Here is an 18,403-nt window from a genome sequence, read left to right on the forward strand (position 1 = left end):
TGGCTTGGCACTTTCTAGCGTGGGCCTCAGTTCTCCCACGGATAAAATGGGATGGTGCCTGCCCTGCCTCCCTCCCACAGTGTGCCTGAGGCCCCGCAGAAGCCATGGTCATGCAGGTGTCTCTAGAGCCCCTCATGCGGAGGCGTGGAAGATGCTACTGATGGGAGGATTCAGCATTCATCCCTGGACGATTCATCCCTGTCCACAGGTTGGTTCCCAGGGCCCCCACCTCCAGGCGCTGCAGCCTCCTGTGCCCACAGGGGACTCTGGCTGTCCCCATACCTTTCCAGGAGGCCCCACCTGCCCCCACAACACAGGTCTGTCACACGCTCTCCAAAACACAGAAGACAACATCCGCAGTGGAAGTGGGGCGTGAGGCTCGGAGCAGGTGCAGAGGAAGTGTGGGTGGCGGGGCGCTGGGTCCCCACCAGCCCAGAGCAGCTGCAGCTGTGATTTCTTCCCCGCCCCCGCCGAGGTGTCGAGAGCAGCCTCCAGGCTCTGGTTCAAGTGGGTGACTCTAGGGGTCTTCCGTCAGCCTCCACCCTTCCCTATTCTCAGGCCTCTTCCCAGCCCTGCAGCTGGTGCACAGCTGGGCTCTGGCATTGCCAGGCCCGAGGCCTGGGATGCCTTGGAGGGAGACAGAATAAATGAATGAATGCAATGTGTGTGTGTGTGTGTGTGTGTGTGACTGTGGGTGTGACAGTGTGAGGTGTGTGATGTGTGAGCATGAGTGGTATGTGACCAGAATGTGTGAGTGTGTGACAGTGGGAGGAGCGGTGTGGGAGTGTGTTATGTGTGATGTTAGCGTGTGAGCGCGTGTGTGGAGTAATGATGTGTGTGTGTGATGTGTGAATGTATGTGAGGTTGTGAGTGTGTGTGTGTGGTGTGTGCTTGTGAGCGTGTGGGTGCGTGGCTGTGAGTGTGAACGTGCTGTGTGTGTGAATGTGTCTATGAAGACGAGGGGTCGGCTGAGCTGTGGCTGCGTCTGCCAGGTAGTGCAGGGATGTGTGGGATAAGAGTGTGTAGGAGGGAGTTTCACATCATGTGTGGCCCAAATAAAACTCTTAACAACATCACATTGGGCTCTTAAGAGCGAATATTAGGGATCTGAGGATGGTCAGGGAGGAAGTGAAAGTTTGGAGTCTGAGGGACTAAAGCCCGCAGACCTGGGCCGTCTAGTCTCTACTTTCAGATGTTGCCCCCGGGTCTTGGGTGTGTGGCCCCAGGGGAAGGCTGATCCCTGGCTAAATTGCCAAGTGGGCAAAGTTAGCCATCCTCACTCTCTTCTCCCTCCCTTTTTTCTGCCCATCTATACTATTTCTTCTTTCTGACCGACAGGGCTGCTGGAAGGCTCTGGTGCCCCCACTCACAGGAGAAGCTCTGAGGAGCTGCAGCGCCCCGACAGGCAGGGGACTCCGTGGCCTCATGTCGTGCCAAGGCTTGGCCAGAAGGGATAACCCAATGGAAAATATTCAGAGCCCAGTGACCGGCGGGTGGAGGGAATAAATAACACCAGATAGATCAGGAACTTCAGGTAAAGTCCTTCAGGTAAATTCACCCACTCTCCATAACAGCTGAGGTTTTATTATCCCACCTCTGTTACAGACGGGGTGAGAACATTTCTCATAAAGTTCTTGTGAGGGCTGCAGAAGGCAGGCATTACCTAGGGCTGGAATATAGTGTGAGCGCCGAGGAGACTAGCCCTTGTCATCAAGGGGGACGTTGTCCTACGGCTCTGCTTGGTTATCGCATCACCCTGCTTTGACTTTCCCCTTGGCCAGGCTCTGAAGAGCCATCTCCTGACCTTTCCAGACAGAGGGCTGAGATCCTTGGGTGGCCCTCACTATGACCCAGCACTGCTCTCCCCAAAGACAGACCGTGAGAGTCCCCTGCCCCCTGGACTCACTGGGGAGCCCGCCCAGGTAGAGGCACCTGGCTCAGGCATCCTGCAGTTTCCTCTTTCTGAGAACTTCGACCACAGGCTTGCCCGCCCCAGAGGGAGCTGCTCCCCAGGAATGGGCCTTTGGGAAGGTTAACCTTTACGGTAAACAGACTCGTGACTTTCTGCTACAAGAAATGGTGGAGTTTGGGTAAAATTTCTTTCCTGAATATGGTCATGTTCCTGTTGGTGTTCTAAGGTTAGAACCCAAATATGTGGAAATTTTGGATGAATTTTAATGTGATTTGTCCGCAAAGACCTAGAGTTTAGAATATTCAGCTTCATACACTTAAACAAAGACTTTTGGCTCTAGTGAGGGTGGATTGGCCACCCATTTCTTTATCAGCCTTAGGAGAGGTTTACAAGCTTCTAGAACTCCTTGAATTTTACAGCTCTACTATCTTCCTTCCCTTCCTGCTTCAGCTTCCTGTCCAGCTGGGGACCGCTGATCTTAGTTTTATATCTTCTCTCTCGGTGTGCCCCTGTCTAGATGTGTAGTCTTTCTGAGATGATCTCATAATTTTTATTGTACAGGCTCCATCATAGAGTTACTTCAGAGAAGCTTGCGGATGGGGAGCCCTACTTGTTTCTCTGCCTTGGGGACAAGCTTCACAGACCATATCATAGTCAGGTCCTCTCTGCTGTCTGCTGTTTTTAGGAGAGATGACCCGTCCTGAGTCTTGGGAAAGTCTTGGACAAATTATATATATATATATATATACACACATATTTAGCTTTGCAAACAAAAATCAACTGCTATAAACAGATTCTCAACCACTACTGGGTCTTAGTAATGTGTAATCATTGTTACATAATGGATTTTTAAAAAGAAAAAAATCAAGATAATTCAAGAACTTGAGGAAGGTTTTCTTGCCATCAGAAATATTGAAATAGTTCTCTGCGTGGTTGCTGGACACTAAACCTTGTTATTTGATGTATCATTATCAACCTCACAGTTGATTGTTACTCCCCTATATTGGGCTGAATAGTGTCCCTCCAAAATTCATGTCCACCTGGAACCTCAGAACATGACCTCGTTTAAAAACAGTAACTTTGCAGATGTAATTCATTAAGATGGGGTCAAACTGGATTAGAGTGGATCCTCCACCCAATGACTGGTGTCCTTATAAGAAAGCATGTGAAGACACAGGGCAACACACAGGGAGAAGGCCATGCGATGATGAATGCAAGCCCAGGATGTGATGCGTCCTTGTTGATGCATGTGATGCGTCTACAAGCCAAGGATTGCTGGCAACTACAAGAAGCCAGGAGAGAGACATGAACAGATATTCCCTGCTGACATGAACCGACCCTGCTGACACCTTGATTTCAGACTTCTAAACTCCTGAATGGTGAAAAAATAAATTACAGTCATTTTAAACCACCCAGTTTGTGGTACTTCCTAGAGTAGCCCTAGGAAATTAATATACTCCCGCAAATTGGTGACTTTTTAACTTATTAGAGATCCCATTTAGGCTATAGACCAGCTTCCTTATTCATAGGAAGGTTTTTCTGTCCAACATGCTGCATGCAGAGCAGGTGGATTTGGGGCAGGTCATATTACTAAACTTGCTGTCACCTACTGACAATGTCAGTTAAGAATAATACAAGATTGCAGCTTTAGTGACATTTCTTGGCCTTTGATTCTAGGGACTGGGATAGACTGCCTAAGTTCAGGACTGGCTTGTAGGTTGTTGCATTAACACAGAAGCTGTATCTTAATTCTTCTGCCCCAGGCATGACTCTTTGGTGGGTCAGGGAGCAGCTTCCTGAGGGTAAAAGAGTGATGGGTTCTAGCATACCTTGTAGTTTTGGTTCTCCTGCAATGCTTTGCGATCCAGACTGGGGAAGCACATAGCATGGAAAGCATTATGTTCAAGGCCCGGATAGAAACATAGGTTCTATCCCACATCAGGTGGGCTAGACGGCCAGGAAGAACTCTCTCCAAGAGAGAACTCTCTACACACTGACACCCTGAAGAAGAGTCTAGGGGTGGCACGGAAGCTTATAAGATATGGCAACGTTTAGCAGAACCTAGGAATGGCCTTAGGAGACGAGGGGGTCCTTTACCTAATCACTGTCCCCCAAGAGGCTTTGGGTCAACTATTCTAAAACCAAACTCATCATCTAATTAGCCTCTAGTCTATGGAAGGAGTCTATTCATTTGGTTACTTGAGTTTTGATTACTAGCCTCTTGATCTTGGAGGATACCCCAGGGAGGTATGAGATTTAAGGTCAGGTGTTCCATGGATTCTGTACCAAGATTTTTTTTAATGCCTAAGAGGAGCACTGGTTATATCTGCTTTCAGTTTATTCCATCATAGTCTTTCATTACAGAGCTTTGGCATCTTGACCACTGGTGTAGACCCCAAAGTGTTCTCTGATTGAAGAGAATCTTGGTCCCACTTGCAAGCTGTCCCCTAGCCTCCCTCAGCCCAGCACTGGAGGTGGGGGAACTCTGGTTTAGATACATGTCCTGGGGTGTCTAAAAGTGGGACTACAGCAAACTGCTCTGAAAGGGTTGCCTGGGAAACAAGTGGTATGGGGGACAAATGCAGTCTGAGCCTCCTTGGTGGCAATCACTGTCTTTAATTATTAATTAATTCACATTTTTGATTTGTTAGCAAGTCCCAGCTTGTAGGTGCTAGTTGAAGTGCAGAGCTTAGAGGGAAAAAGACCTTAAAACCTTAGCTCTTTGGAGATCAGCCCCTCCCTGGCACCATCAAACCCCCTCTTTTCTCCCCTTTCACTCAGAACTCTTCAAATACAGGGGTTATGAATGTTTGACCATTCACTTACACGATTAGGTCTCTGTGAGTGACCGAAAGGGAAAGGGGTGTCTTCCCTGAGGTGGGGCTTGCGAAAGTCGCTATTTACATTTTTCTCCTCCTCTTCCCCCTTCCTGTAGAATTCTGTCTCCATCAGGAGAGCAGAGGCTCTTGTATGGAGACAGGAGATGCAAAATCTAGCTTTGACACTAGTGTATCTCATTTTTTGCCCTTGGACAAAATTCTTCACCTCTTAGGACCTCAATTTTCTCACCTGGAAAATGGTAAGAATGTGTTTTTGATTCCTTGTATGTATGCCCATGTTACATAATCCCCAAGGCCTCAGGACTCCAGACCTTTTATGGTTTCTCCCAATATAGGCAGAGGTGAGAATACCTGATGAGGATTTTAGTGTGTGTAAATACACAGAGATGCTGTGGCTTCCAGGGATTCAGTGATGTTTTTAGAAAGGTTGCTAGCCGGGTTTGTGGCCTACGTGTCCCGGTGTCTAGCAGAGCACATGGAATCTAGTGAATATCCAAATGCGTATTTTTAATGAGGGAAAGAAGAAGAGAAGATGGAAGGGAGTGGGGGATTGGGAGACTCGGGGATGGAGTGGAAGGGAGAATCCCACTGACATCCCAAAACAAGGGTGCAGAGAAGCCCTGAATGGCTTTCTGAAATTGTCTTTCCACCCACTGTGGTCCCTTTTCTTTCTGAGAGGTCCCCTTAGATCTTAATTCTCCTTCCACACCTTAGTTCTTTCATTAGGAATAAACTGTAGGTGGGAATGCCTCACGTCACCTCACCCCCAACAGGAACAAGTAAGCCAGGCTTGGATGCCACCGAGAAGGGACCAACATACCCTCTGAGGACAGGTAGGAAAAGCCTAGGTGGGGTGTGAGTGCAGGGAGTGGAGGCCCGGAGCTGAGGGCCCTGAGGATCAACGTGATTCAGAACGTGATTGCCACGTGCAGAGGGATGGGTGCAACCAGGGCTCTGTCTAGGCTTCTCTGGGGCCGTTCTGGGTGGCAGCGGCCATGTTGTTGGTCTGGAGCAGGTAGGTGGTGAAGGCCATGTCGGCTTCCTCCTTGGATGACTAGGGGGCAACAGGAGAGGGGTCAGTGTTTGGGGCGTTGGCTCAGAGAGTGGGGGTCGGAGGGGGGGGATGCACTAAGTATCCTAAATTCATAATCTTGGCCTAAACAACCCAAGACTGTGTTCACCCACTGTTCTCATTCCAGCCACCGTGCTCACCAAGAGGGACTAATTTTGAGAAATGGAAAGTTGCAGCTTCTAAAAATATCTCCCTCTGTCTCACTACCTCCTTCCAACACATGGAGTGGAACCATCTCTGTTGCCTGGGCCCGTCCCCGGAAGCCCTGCCCCCGGTCACGGCCAAGGTGGCCTAGGTTGGCGTCAGCTACGAGGTTTACATTTTTCTTTCTCTACCAGTTCAGAGACACAACACCAGGCTGGAGGGGAAGGCTGTCTCCAGGACTGACTCATTCCCCTAATTGTTCCCAGTGCTGGGATCTCTGCTGCCGCCAGGGAAAGTAGATATGATAACAAGCGTTAGTGCCTTGGGATCAGGGAAGTACGAGGAGAGGGTAACATGTGACCCAAAGGCAGGCAGGATTTCAAGTAACATGGCACTTGGTTGGGGTGGGAAGGGGCCTCTAGTGACTAACAGTACCTCCCACGAGCAAATGTCTTCCGGGCCCAGGGAAAATGCTGGTCCCCGCAAACCCTCAAGCAAGGGTGGTGACCTGAGTCTATGGGTCCCATGGCCAGCGTTTGACATTTGACCTGCCCACCCTGTGGCTGAATCTTTAATGCATTTGCCTTCCTCATCCCCTGCCAACCACTCCCCCTGCCCCCTCCCCCCCACTGCCGTCTCCCTCCCTCCTGCCAGTTTACAGCCTATAAACGCAGCTTACCTCCTGCCTGGGCCTCAGCCAGGTCAACACCACAACCAGAAAGATGCACTTTCCAAATACTGTTTACACCCCCTTCCCTACTCTGGCACCAGCCCCACTCTGAGGTGGTTTTTCCTGATGTCTAACTGCAGTCCCTCATGCTGCATTTCCTCGTCACCCACATGAGGCCTCCTTCTCCCTCCTTGCTCTCACCCTTTTCGCCTTCTTGGGTTCTTCCTTCTCCACGGCATCCTCGGTAGTGTTGGCGAACTCTGTGTGAAGAGCAGGGGTGGGTGGGTCAGCCCTCCCCGGCCTCCTATTCCCGTCCCAGATGCGGAGTCAGGGCTAATTCTTGTTCCCCAGGGACTGGGCATTCCCTTGAGTGAGGGATGTACCGTCTTTTCCTCCGAGAGTTGTCTCCTGAGTGTCTGGAGAGGCTCCCATGTTGTCATGGGCTCCAAAATCCCTGGAGTTCTCAAAGTCTGACATGCTAATGTCCGTCCTGTAGCTTCTGATTGAAATCCGGTCTGTCAGGGGGCAAAGAGGAGTTGGTGTAGAGATGGGGACCGGGGCGTCCCCGAGGGAGCCCCACAGGAGAGCTGAAGGGGGGCAAGTTCTTTGCTGCTCGTCTCTGACTAGGACCCAAGGCAGATTAGAAGTGACCCGAGTCTCCTCCCCAGTCCCTTTTCACAGACAATCTAGACTCAACAGTCGCTGACCTCTCTTCATCACTCTGCAAACTTGCAATGCCCAGGACCTTGTTTTGTCCTCAGAGATGTTTATTCTTATCCCTGTCTTGAGCCGTGAGGAAACCAGAGGTATGAAACTGGGACACCCCGAGTCACACAGCTGACTGGTCCTCACACCAGGCTGGAAGCCCAGGTTTCCCAGCACCCTGCCCTCCTCTCCCCAGCAGCGATGCCTCTGAACTTAGACCCGCAGCAATTGAAGATGGACTTCCAGCAGAGATGACGGCATTTGGACCACAGCACTTACTGTAAGTTTTGAGCATGTATGGGTTTATTATTCCCCACCTCACTTTCCTGGACCCTTCCTTTGAGCTGATAAAAGGGAACAAATCATGGCAACTCCCCTCAGTGCCTCTGAGCCAGGACTGAGGCTCAGTGTTGGAGGTGGGGGGCAGGGAGCACCCCGGGACTCACCGACATTCTTCCTGTGTCGGGCTCTGACCACTGCAATCGCTACGGCCCCTGCAGCCAGCACCAGGGCCAGGGGCACCAGGGTTACCAGCGCTTTGGAGCTCCCACCTTGTCCTGCAGAGCTGGAGGGAGCATTAATTTAGTTAGTCCCTGCAAGGGACACTGGGGATCCCAGGAGGTGCTGGCCGGTTGTCTCCAGCCAGTTCTTCCTTCCTGGTTAATCCACTGTGTCCTCCTGATACAGCCGCCCGAGCTCTGTTCTTCTAAGAAGCCCTCCTAGACAGGACAAAGCTGAGGACCGGGCCTTGCCTGCATCCCCGGACTGGGAAATTGAACTGAATGGTGAACACTGCACTGGTCGCGGGAGAAGGGCAGAGAGCACAGACCGAGGCAGTGAGGGCTGCCTCCGCTGTCAAGAAGTGGACAGGCTCTCCTCCTTGGGCCTGGTGGACCAACCTCAGGTCCTCGGTCTCCAGAATGTTCTCCGGGTGGGAATCCCCAAATCCCTCCTCACCTGCCGGGATCTGCAGGTGCTCCGCTCCCACCAGCTGGACCTCCAACATCCTTCACTGCTCTTTCCTCTGCAAAAAGGCTGGGACCCTGAATGACTTTGTTCTCAGTCTCCCTGGCCCTCGGCTCTATCGCCTCCTCACCAGGAGCAGCATTCACTCGACTGGTATCCTGGGACCCTGGAGAGAGCAGAGGGGGCTGGATTATGGTTCTTTCTGTCCTTGAGTTTAGGGAGTCTGAGGAGTGGGACTTCATTAGGAACCCCAGGGTCAGGGTGAGATTTCAAGACTGTTAGGATAGGGTCTCGAAGGACACGAGAAACAGGACTGGTGGTCTTCAGTAGCTTGTCACAGATGACCTCGGTCTCATTCATAGCAAATTCACTTCCATTTGCAGGGTTCCATGTCATTAGATCCAGGTATGCATAAGGACTGACCCATCATTTGTGGACAGGGAGATTTTTCACAGCTTTGAAACCCTGCCCAGGGCCTCTTGACTACAGGGCTGGGCGCCATAGTGCTGCCCCCTGGTGATAGCTTGGGTAGGGCTCCCTCAGTGAGCCTGACCAACTGGATGCTGACATAATCGGATTTCTGGAGGGACTAAAAATACCTTCATTAGGGATAAAACATTTCATGTGATATTTTAAAAAGGGGCTTGAAATGCAAACTTATTAGAAGATATTGCCCCGATTTTCTTTATCAGACCTTGTACATGAAGGTTATCTGGCCCTCTTTTGAGCAGACTTTGGCAGAGTATGACGCATATAACAGTGACTTTGACATTTCTACATATAGAAGAAGATCTCTCTGTATAGAAAGGGCTTCAAAGTGGCCTGAAGGAGCAACTATGGGACTTGTCTTGAAACTGAGGTTAAATGGCAAATCCACTATTTTTAATTAGTTTGTATATTTATTGGGATGCCCTTTCTGGAAGGCTAAATTAGACCAGGTGGGGGCATAATCTACCCCCCTCCCCACCCCCGCCTCTTATAGCCAACCCTAGGGGCCACCCCTGATGGAGATGCTCTTAGGCAGCTTTCTGTGGGGTCCCAGGGTACGTGGGCATGGCCCTCGGAGACTCACCCTTCACCCTCTTCTCCACCGCCACATAGACAGCCACTGTCTCTCCGTATTTGTGGCCCTCCTTCACTCCGCACCAGTACCAGCCTTCGTCCTCGCTGGTGACGGAGGTCAGGTTCAGGGACACGACCTGGCTCTTCTGGTCGCAGTTCACAAAGGCCTGGCTGGGGCCTTCGTCCTGGCTGGGCAGGGTCCTGCAGCCTTGGTTGCTCCACTTACACCAGTACTTCTCATAGGAGTAGAATTTGCAGGGGAAGTGGCAGGAGATCTTGAGGGTCTCTCCCAGCGAAGCCTTGACATTCTTGGGTACCTTGAGGCTTGGTTCTCCTGGAGCAGGGAGGGAGAAATAGGCACAGAGGTCGGCGCTGGTGATGCTGCAGAAAAGTGACGGGGGGACTAGGGGGGTGCTTTGTCCACAGCCTATTTCCTCTTTGGACAGCATGGTAAATAAACACACTATACTGAACACAAAAGCACTTGTAATTATGTGTCTATAATAGATTATTGGTGACCACCGTGAGTCACTCTAGTCCATCACAGACCATAGACCTTGCTAATGACTTCAATTTGCTTTCCTCGTTGTTATCTGCTCTCCTAGACTCAAGACAGCCATACTCTACTCAGCTGACGCCGTATATACTGTAAAAGAAGCCGATACTCTTGATCGCTGGAGGTGTGGTAGTTTGAAGAGTGTGGGGCAGGAAAGGGTTTGTTACAGGTGTGAACGGGACGGGGATGGGTGCTTGATACAGGTATGAGCAGGTGGGCTCTCTCCATCAGCATGGAGGTGGGGGAAGGTGGGAGGCAGAGTGGTTGAGGGGTGTTGCTGCTGCTGACTGGAGGGGTACCTGGGGCTGCCTGCCTTCCCTCTTGCCCCAGTGCAGCAATTACCTTCCACAACCTTGAGCTCCACCGTGGACATCCAGCGAGTATCGCCGCTTGTCACACACCAGTAGAAGCCGGCGTCCTGGGTGGTGAGCTGGTTGAGGATGACGGTGTAGGTGCCATTGCCTGGCTCCTCGTACAGTGCGAGCCTGCCCTTGTACTGCTCCTTGACCAGCCCCTTGCTCTGTACCAGCTGCGGGCAATGGCCACCCTGAGTGTCTTCCCAGCGACACCAGTACTTCAGGCTGTCTGTGTCCTTCGGGTTGTAGGCACAGGACACGGCCACGGAGCCTCCCACCACTCCTTTCACCACAGGCTGACTTGGGGGAATCATGGTCTCTAGAAGCACAGACAGGGATGGGAAGGAAGAAGAAATGTAGTCTGGGCAGCCTCTTCCCCGTGGGCTCAGCCAGGGTGGAGAGTGACATTTAGACCAATCACCTCACCCTCCTGAGAAAGTGAAAAAGATTTTCCTAATGTCACAGAGCCCAGCACTGGAGCCTTCACCCAGCCTCCAGGAGACTTCCCCACTGGTCTGGCGACCTTGATTCCTTCCCCACCTTATTCTGAGCAGAGAATGGAAGGGGTGTAAAGAGAGACTATTAGCCTTTCTCCTTAGGCTTCTTACAAAATCTCCCCCTAGGTAAGTTTTTGTCTGTTTATTAGCTTGTCCCACAAAATGGCCAGATGTTTTTTCTCCAAATTAAGAAAATGTATTAGAACAGTATGATTTAAAATATACACTATGTAGCACAGATAAGTTTAATTGTTGAGCACCCCGACTGAGGGCCATGTCCAAGAGAAGAAGCATGGCTTCTCTCCAAGAAGCTAAAGTTGAGGTTCCATGAGAACCCCAGATGACTGAAGATGCTGAGGGATGTGGTGAGGACCGAGCTAGATGGAGAAATGATGTACAGGGAATGTGAGCCCCTTACAGGAAAGTCACAAGGGCAGTGACCATGAACTTCAAGTACTGGTTCACTGTGTCTCATGAGGGTAACTCTGTGTGGAGTGCTCCAGGGTGAGAAGAAGCAGAGATTTAACCTGCTGAATAACAAATAACCCTAAGAGATGTTGGAGGGGAGATTTTAGAAGCTGGGGCATTGCCTTCCTGGGAAAGCTTTGCGACCAACGTAAGTCAAGACTTCTTCCATCTGAGTGTGAAGGATGAGATGCCATAGTGCTCGAGGGTCAGGTAGCCTCCGTGTTATGTCCTCACCATGGCTCCCTGAAACCCAGGCAATCTACAGGTCGGGTCTCAATCAGGAGCTTCACTCCCCTCATTCCTATTGATCAGGGACGGCCATCAAAGGCCTTTGATAACAGAGAAGAAGAGTTAGGAGATCACACAAGGCAAAGGCTATGTCGTATAGCTCTCGTGTACAGCTGCCCACAGAACATCTGATCCAGGGCTCGTCAGTGAGCAGCTATTGTCAGCTGACTGATGGAGATTAAATAGACTCACAGGGAGCGAGTGAGGCTCTCCCCTGCCAGACGGCCCACCTCTTCCCTCTCCCCACTCTCAGGTCTCACCTTCATTGACGAAGAGTTGCCAGGCCTGGGTGGGCCAGCCTTCCTGAGGCTCACCATCAGGGTTGGCTCCGCACAGGTAGAGCCCCGCATCCTCTTTCCTCAGGCTGGTGACAAGCACTCTGAAGCCGTCATCCCTGATAGTGAACAGGATCCTGCCCTCAAAGTCCTGAGCCTTCTTCCCCAGCGTGTTGAAGATCACACTGCAAGCTTCCGCATTTTTTACCTGGCACAGAAATTGGGCCACATTTGCCTTCTCGGGGCCCAGGGCACAGTCAAAGGTCACTGAGCCCCTCAGGTCTCCATAAATCAGCTCACGCTTGGGCTTCAGCACTTGGAGGTCAGCATTGCTCTTGTCGGCGTTGGCATCATCCCCAGCCTGGCAGACGTACATCCCAGCATCGTTGAGCTGGATGTGGTTGATGTCAACGCTGAACGCTAATTCGTTGGTACCCTGAATATTGAGATGTACTCTGTTGCTGTAGCTGGGGCTCACATACCCAGTAGAGTCGGTGACTAGCACGCAGCTCTGGCCTGTCTTCTTGCACATAGATTTCTTCTTCTCAGAATTCACAGCACTGAAAGGGCAGTTGATGGTCACTTTTCTGCCCAGTTCTGCTGTGTAGACGTGGACGCCATTTATCTGCCCAGGAGCTGCAGAATGAGGGGTGGGGGGTAAGTTGTGATTTTGCTTTCTTGCAACATAGGACTACTCAATGTTCCCCTTGAGGGCTGGGTGTGCCTGTCACCTGGAGTGCCCTCTTTTCCAGAGGGACACTGTCGGAATATCTACCAAGGCCCAACTTTACTGCTGCCTCCTCTATGAAGGCTTCCCAAGCTGGCACTCATCTCTCCCTCCTCTATTCTGTCTTGATACTTACACCTGTATCACTTATTACATCCAGTCTTGTGGACTTTGGGCAAGAACTGATCATTTTATTTACGCTGAGAGTTTTGATGGACTAATGGATCTCAGGTTAGAAAATATATTTTAAAAGAAGCCTTCTGGTGACCCAAGGTCTTGATCTGAAGGGTGCTCTAATAGCAAGAATTTAAGGAACCCTATGAATCTCTCCCTGCTCATGGGCCTCTTGTCCCTCCTGCAACAAATCTAATGAGAGAAGCTGTCCTCCTCATGCTCTTCTAAGTTAGAGCCTTAGTAAAACCTGAAATGTTTCAGGCCCTGAAGACCTAGAAAAGTGCCCCCGCACCCCACCACCAAGTAGGTCCCGTCTGTCTCGTTTCCATGTTCTATTATGCAAAGTCCTTTCCTCCAGATGGACCCATAGCCTTCCCCATGCCCTCTCAGGAGATCCTTCCTCAGGCCTTCCTGTTGCTCTTGGGATGATTCCCTCTCACTTTTCCCCAGAAGTCTAAGGCACCTGGATCCTTACCTTGACTGACTTCCAGGCTCACATCAAAGGACAGGCCTCGGCTGCTAATGCCCAGACCACACTTGTAGAGCCCCGAGTCATTCCGAGTGAGATGGCCGATGTTCATCACAAATGTGCCGCTCTCTGGGAAGTTGGTGAGGTTGGCTCTGCCCTCATAGTCCTTGGAGACGTAGCCCTCTGAGGAGATGAGGGTAGTGCAGCGGCCCCTGGCTCCCTGCCGGCACCAGTACTTACGGGTATGCCGGTTGACGGAGGTGGCCGGGTAGTAGCACTTGATAGACACTGAACTGCCTTCCACACTGCTCACCTCCTGAGGACCGAATATGGGACTCTTCATGGAGACCACTGTGGGGACAGAGACAGAGACTTTCCGAGGCTGCAGGAGGGTAAAGCCCGCTGAGAGGATCCAGACAGCCCACGCCGAGGACATGAACGTTTCCTCCCAAGACATGTGCCTTCTGTGGATTAATTACCATGTGCTACAGCTAGGCAATTGCTAAATTGCCAAACTATTGAACAATTCTTAAATTTTAATCGTAATTCATTAATGATAACCATTCTAAGGAAAACGGAATCACAAACTTATTTAGTGATATCCCTTGTGTGTGTGTATATATATATATATTTTTAAACCACCCTCGTGGGGTGCTACGTTATTTCCTTTGTTATCTGTTATTTCCTTATATTTCTGAAAATGCTTTACAGATTACTTTCTTTTTTTTTTTTCCAGATAAAAATATTAAGAGCCACAAGGATAAGTCATTTCCCCAAAACCCCCAAACAAAGCAACTCATAGTGATGCTTCGTTCAAGGTCAAGGTCTTATTTTCTTTATTCCCAGTGAAGATCCTTCACCAGACCCCTGACCTTCAAATGTGGGAGCGCCATTTCTGTTCCCCATCCCCAGCGCTGGCTCACCAATCCATTTTCAGATGTGGCCTCTCTGCATCGTCTGTGCGGTTACTCCTCAAGGGAGTCCAGGCTTTGCAAAGGACATCCTTGGGGACGGGCCTGATTTCAGAGCCCCCAGGGAACTGGGTCTGGGATGGGGGTGGGCTGGGACCTGGCCGACGCACCTGGGAAGACAGCCAGCAGGCAGGCGAAGAAGAGGCGCGACATCACTGGAGGATCTCGTGGGGCTGTGCCACCCAGGCCGCCTTCTTGAGTGGTTGCTGAAAGACAATAGCATGAGGTGATGGAGTGCCTTTGTCTTCCAAGACTAGCTGACCGAGTTCCTGCAACACCTGTTTGATTTTGTATCTCCAGTAACCGACATAAAACCTGTGGAAGAATGAATGGCTCCGCCTTTCCCATTACAGTTCAAAGTCCCATTATCCACAATGCTTCTTTGTTCCTTAATAGGTATAAGTAGATTTTCATCTTCTCAACTAAGCTGCAAAGTTCCTTTGGGGTAGGGACACGCACATGGGTCATTTCCTCTCTATCCCTGTCCGGGGGTCACGGTCCTGGGCAAGATCCGTTACAGCTCAGGAACAGCTCACCGGATAATTGGTTACTACCAAGAAATGGCTCCATCCCTCTGTTCCAGCCGCCCTCCCTACACCCCTGGGAGGTGGAGGGGGGCTGGCATATTTTATGGCGTGTCATATGAGTAAGTAGAGATGCCTAGAGGCAGCCTAGCAAGGATTAAAGTGATGATGATGGTCATAACCACCATGAATGGTCTTTGTCCCATGTTCCAGGCACTGTGTTAAATAATGTACCTGTATTATCTCATTTAAACTTGATATCGCCCCAAGGAGGTGGGTATTCTATTTTTGTTGTTGTTGTTGTTGCTGAGGAGATGGGCACTCTTATCCACACTTTACACAGGAGGAAATGAAAGCTTAAAGGTTAAGTGCTTTCCTCGCGTTCACACGAGGATTAAGTGTGGGGATACGTAGGGTGGGAGTGGAGGAGGTGGGCAAGACCTGAATCCTGCTTTGTCTGACCCCCAGGATCTAAGCCCTGATCCTCTCTTACTGCACTGTATTGCACCTCAAATAGAGTGGGATGCTTATCCCTCATGCTTATTCCTGTTACTTGTAGAGCCCCCTTTGCTTATCAAAGCATTGCCATTTACACTATTTCACTGGAGCTCTATAAGTTCCCTTTAAATCAAGATCTTGAGATGCTGAGTGATCTGCCCACGATTTCCCAGATGCTCAGTTATAGGGTTGGGGTTCAAAATGTGGGTGTGATGGCCTCTGTTATCCTGGTTGCTGAGGTGGGTCCGACGAAGATGGAGAATCCAAAGTAAGGCCACTCAGAGGGTGCAGCACGTGTGGACCTTGTAACATCTGTGGACATAGCCCAGGGCTGGGGAGGGTGGAGGGCCCCAGGGCCCAGCCTGACCACAGCTGTCCTCTGGACCCAGACTGCAGCCTAAAGGAGGAGAGAGGCGAAGAGGGGAGTCCCCACTTTCCCACGGACTGTGACAGGATTTCAACTTTGGAATGGACTTGATGAAGAGAGTGTGAAAGGAGAAAACTGTGTTCACAAGTGCTGGGCAGTAACCAGCACCCGTAAAGATAAGGAAGCTCTAAGCAGCGGCGAGCGTGGAGACGCATCTCCCAGGCTCCCTTACTGCCTTGGCCTTGTTCCTACTTTCAGAGACGCCCTTCGCTAGCTTGAGCCAAAGGAAATAGAGCTGTTTATCTCGGTTATTTCTTTTCCGTGAGGGAATTTCCCAGCAAGGCACCTTTTTATTTCCTTGTGGAGATAAAGGTATTCTGTTTCTCCGGTTCTTCAGAAGAGTAGGAGGAGCGGGTGGGGGCAGATATGGGTGTCGGGTGGCAGCTTGAGGCTCTCTTGATTCTGGTTAACTGCCCTGGACTTTTCATACCAGGCCAATGATTAACTTCTGGGGTGGGGCCTTAGCCAAATGCCAACGTCCCTCCCAGTGTGGATGTGCTCAGGCAACGCTGGCTGCAGGACCACCTGAGTGGGCACCGTGGTGGCCATGGGATTGACTCCCAGGTGGGGGCAGGGGTCAGAGGCCTGGGAAGTCTCTCTCCTCTGGAGCACTTGGGATGGACTCGCTGCAGAGTCCCAAGGACTCTACCACCCGCCATTTGCGCTGGCCTTGGATGCAGTGGCCACTGGGCGGACACAAAGCCACGTGCTTTGAGGAGCCCAAGCCAGTAGCAGCTCTCTGGTTCTGGTCGCTGTTCTCACCTGACATCAGCAAGCTTCCTAATATTTCTGTGAGACTGGGGTCGGTCTTCCCATAGGCTGAGCTGGGGGATGCAACCCCTCCTCTGGATTGGTAAAAGCAATTTGCCTTGGGTTACATAGAGTCAGATGCCAGATTTTCCAAAGCGGGGGTCCCGACTGCCAGCCCAGGCTTCTCTCATCTGTGACATGCTTGGATGGCTGTGAAGGTCCACATCGGGGGAGGATGCGCACACGTACCCATTACCCTTTGCATAACCTCACACCAGGGATGAGATCACCAGGCATGCGCAGGGGGAGGGCAAATCTGGTAGAAGTTGACCTTGGTGAGGAAACACACAGTCCAGTCCCCAGGGGTACTGGACTCTTCCCGTGTCCCCATGCTCTCAAGAGCAGGAAATCTTTGCTCAAAGCTAAACTTGAAACACAATTTCTCTGTTCGCAGCTGAAAGGACCCTGGGCTTTGCGAATCATTTGAAATCCCTTCCTCTCAAAACCAGACTTTCTCCCAAACCTGGGAGATTCAGGTCTCAGGGAGGCCCCAGTTCCATGGTAGCCGGGGCTGGAGTCAAAGGATTTGCTTTAGGAAGGAAAGAAAGAGCATAACATCTAGTATGCACCAGATGCTTTGCCACCTTCTTTTCTTATATGACTTCATCCATCATCTCAGCCAGCCAAGGGATAAATAATATCTTCATGTGCAGACGGGAAATCTAAGGGTTAAGAGATTATTGGCCCCAAGACTCCACAGCAGAGTGGGGTCGAATCGCTACCCTATTATCACTACTTGGATGCTCAGAGGGACCCGTTCTTTTGGGATCTACATGGGCTAGTATAGCATGCGTGAAGGCACATTTTCTGGCTCTTAAAAAGGAGCCATGGGCTTCCCTGGTGGCGCAGTGGTTGAGAGTCCGCCTGCCGATGCAGGGGACACGGGTTCGTGCCCCAGTCCGGGAAGATCCCACATGCCGCGGAGCGGCTGGGCCCGTGAGCCATGGCCGCTGTGCCTGCGTGTCCGGAGCCTGTGCTCCACAACGGGAGAGGCCACAACAGTGAGAGGCCCGCGTACCGCCAAGAAAAAAAAAAAAAGGAGCCGTATTTTCACTAGTCAGGCTGGGATATTCTAAATCATTCTCATTTTACCAAGTTACCGACCCTGATATATTCATAACGTATGTCTACACCATTGTGGGTTGGGGCAGGGTGTTAGCCCTGCTGAATAATAGAGTCTATCTCCTCGTAGAATTAATCTAGCTATAGCTCCCCTGAAGTTAGAGTGGTTGGTCTTCAGCTCTCATGGCTTGGAGTCAAATCTCTGTCCATCTAATCTTAGGGTTTTCTCCTTTTTCAGAGGGAGGAGGCTCTCCTGGACCAGGTCCTGGCTTGGCTGCTGGCAAGCACAGGCCCTCAGCAACTCTGGGTTCTTCACCTGTTTGGCACACAGCAGGGGGTCAGCTGAAGTTCTCACAGCCTCCGGGGCTTTACAGGGAACAGAAGCAGGCACTATGGGGACTTGAAGCCAAGTGGGCAGTTTCTGACTTCCTGTGAGTGTGAACTTGGGGGAACAGGAAGCTTGGGGCTCAGAGGAGCAGCGAGTGGCTGGTCTGGCTGGGGAAGGAGCTTTCCTTGGCCTGGACTGAATGGCCAGGAGAGGCACTGACTGGGTCCATGTGGGACTATCACTCTCCTCTCCCATGGGTGCAGAGGCCGAGCACAGACTAGAGTGAGCCTGGAAACCACAGCATCGCTAGGGGATGGAGGGCAGTCTGTGTAGTCTGGAAGGGCCTCAGACTTGTAGTGGCAGGCAGGAGCATAAGAGAGGTTATGAAGTTTATGTAAGCCCTGGATTGTAGGAGAGTCTCCAAGGAAAGGCAGTGTTGGGGAAAAGGAATCGGAACTCCAGTGGGCAGGGAGATGGAGAGAGAGCAGCCACAGGGTCCAAAAGATATATGAGCTAGAAAGACCCAAGACTTTCTGGTTCCATTCCTGTCAAAAGTCGGAATGCAAGACTTCAGCAGAAATTAAGCATTTGGGATACAAGCT

General features: G+C 51.0%; 1 protein-coding gene across 1 annotated transcript; it reads right to left on the minus strand.

The window, feature by feature from the left end:
- Positions 1-5,384: 5,384 nt before the first annotated feature.
- On the minus strand, positions 5,385-14,352 carry PIGR (polymeric immunoglobulin receptor). Its single transcript, XM_030872677.3, has 10 exons — positions 14,263-14,352; positions 13,188-13,532; positions 11,797-12,447; positions 10,270-10,602; positions 9,382-9,705; positions 8,301-8,475; positions 7,790-7,908; positions 7,022-7,153; positions 6,840-6,898; positions 5,385-5,806 (listed from the first exon to the last, which is right to left on the minus strand). The coding sequence occupies exons 1-10, from the start codon at positions 14,303-14,305 to the stop codon at positions 5,711-5,713; spliced, it is 2,277 nt and encodes a 758-aa protein (XP_030728537.2). The 5' UTR covers positions 14,306-14,352; the 3' UTR covers positions 5,385-5,710.
- Positions 14,353-18,403: the final 4,051 nt, after the last annotated feature.

Source organism: Globicephala melas, chromosome 1 (genome assembly GCF_963455315.2).
Source record: "Globicephala melas chromosome 1, mGloMel1.2, whole genome shotgun sequence".
NCBI lineage: Eukaryota > Metazoa > Chordata > Mammalia > Artiodactyla > Delphinidae > Globicephala > Globicephala melas.

Coding starts and splice junctions, on each gene's coding strand:
- PIGR (XM_030872677.3), bottom strand. CDS start 14,305: ATGTCGCGCCTCTTCTTCGCCTGCCTGCTGGCTGTCTTCCCAG. Junction 9,706..10,269: donor GGAGCTCAAGGTTGTGGAAG/GTAATTGCTGCA, acceptor TCCCTGCTCCAG/GAGAACCAAGCCTCAAGGTA. Junction 6,899..7,021: donor AACTCTCGGAGGAAAAGACG/GTACATCCCTCA, acceptor CTCTTCACACAG/AGTTCGCCAACACTACCGAG.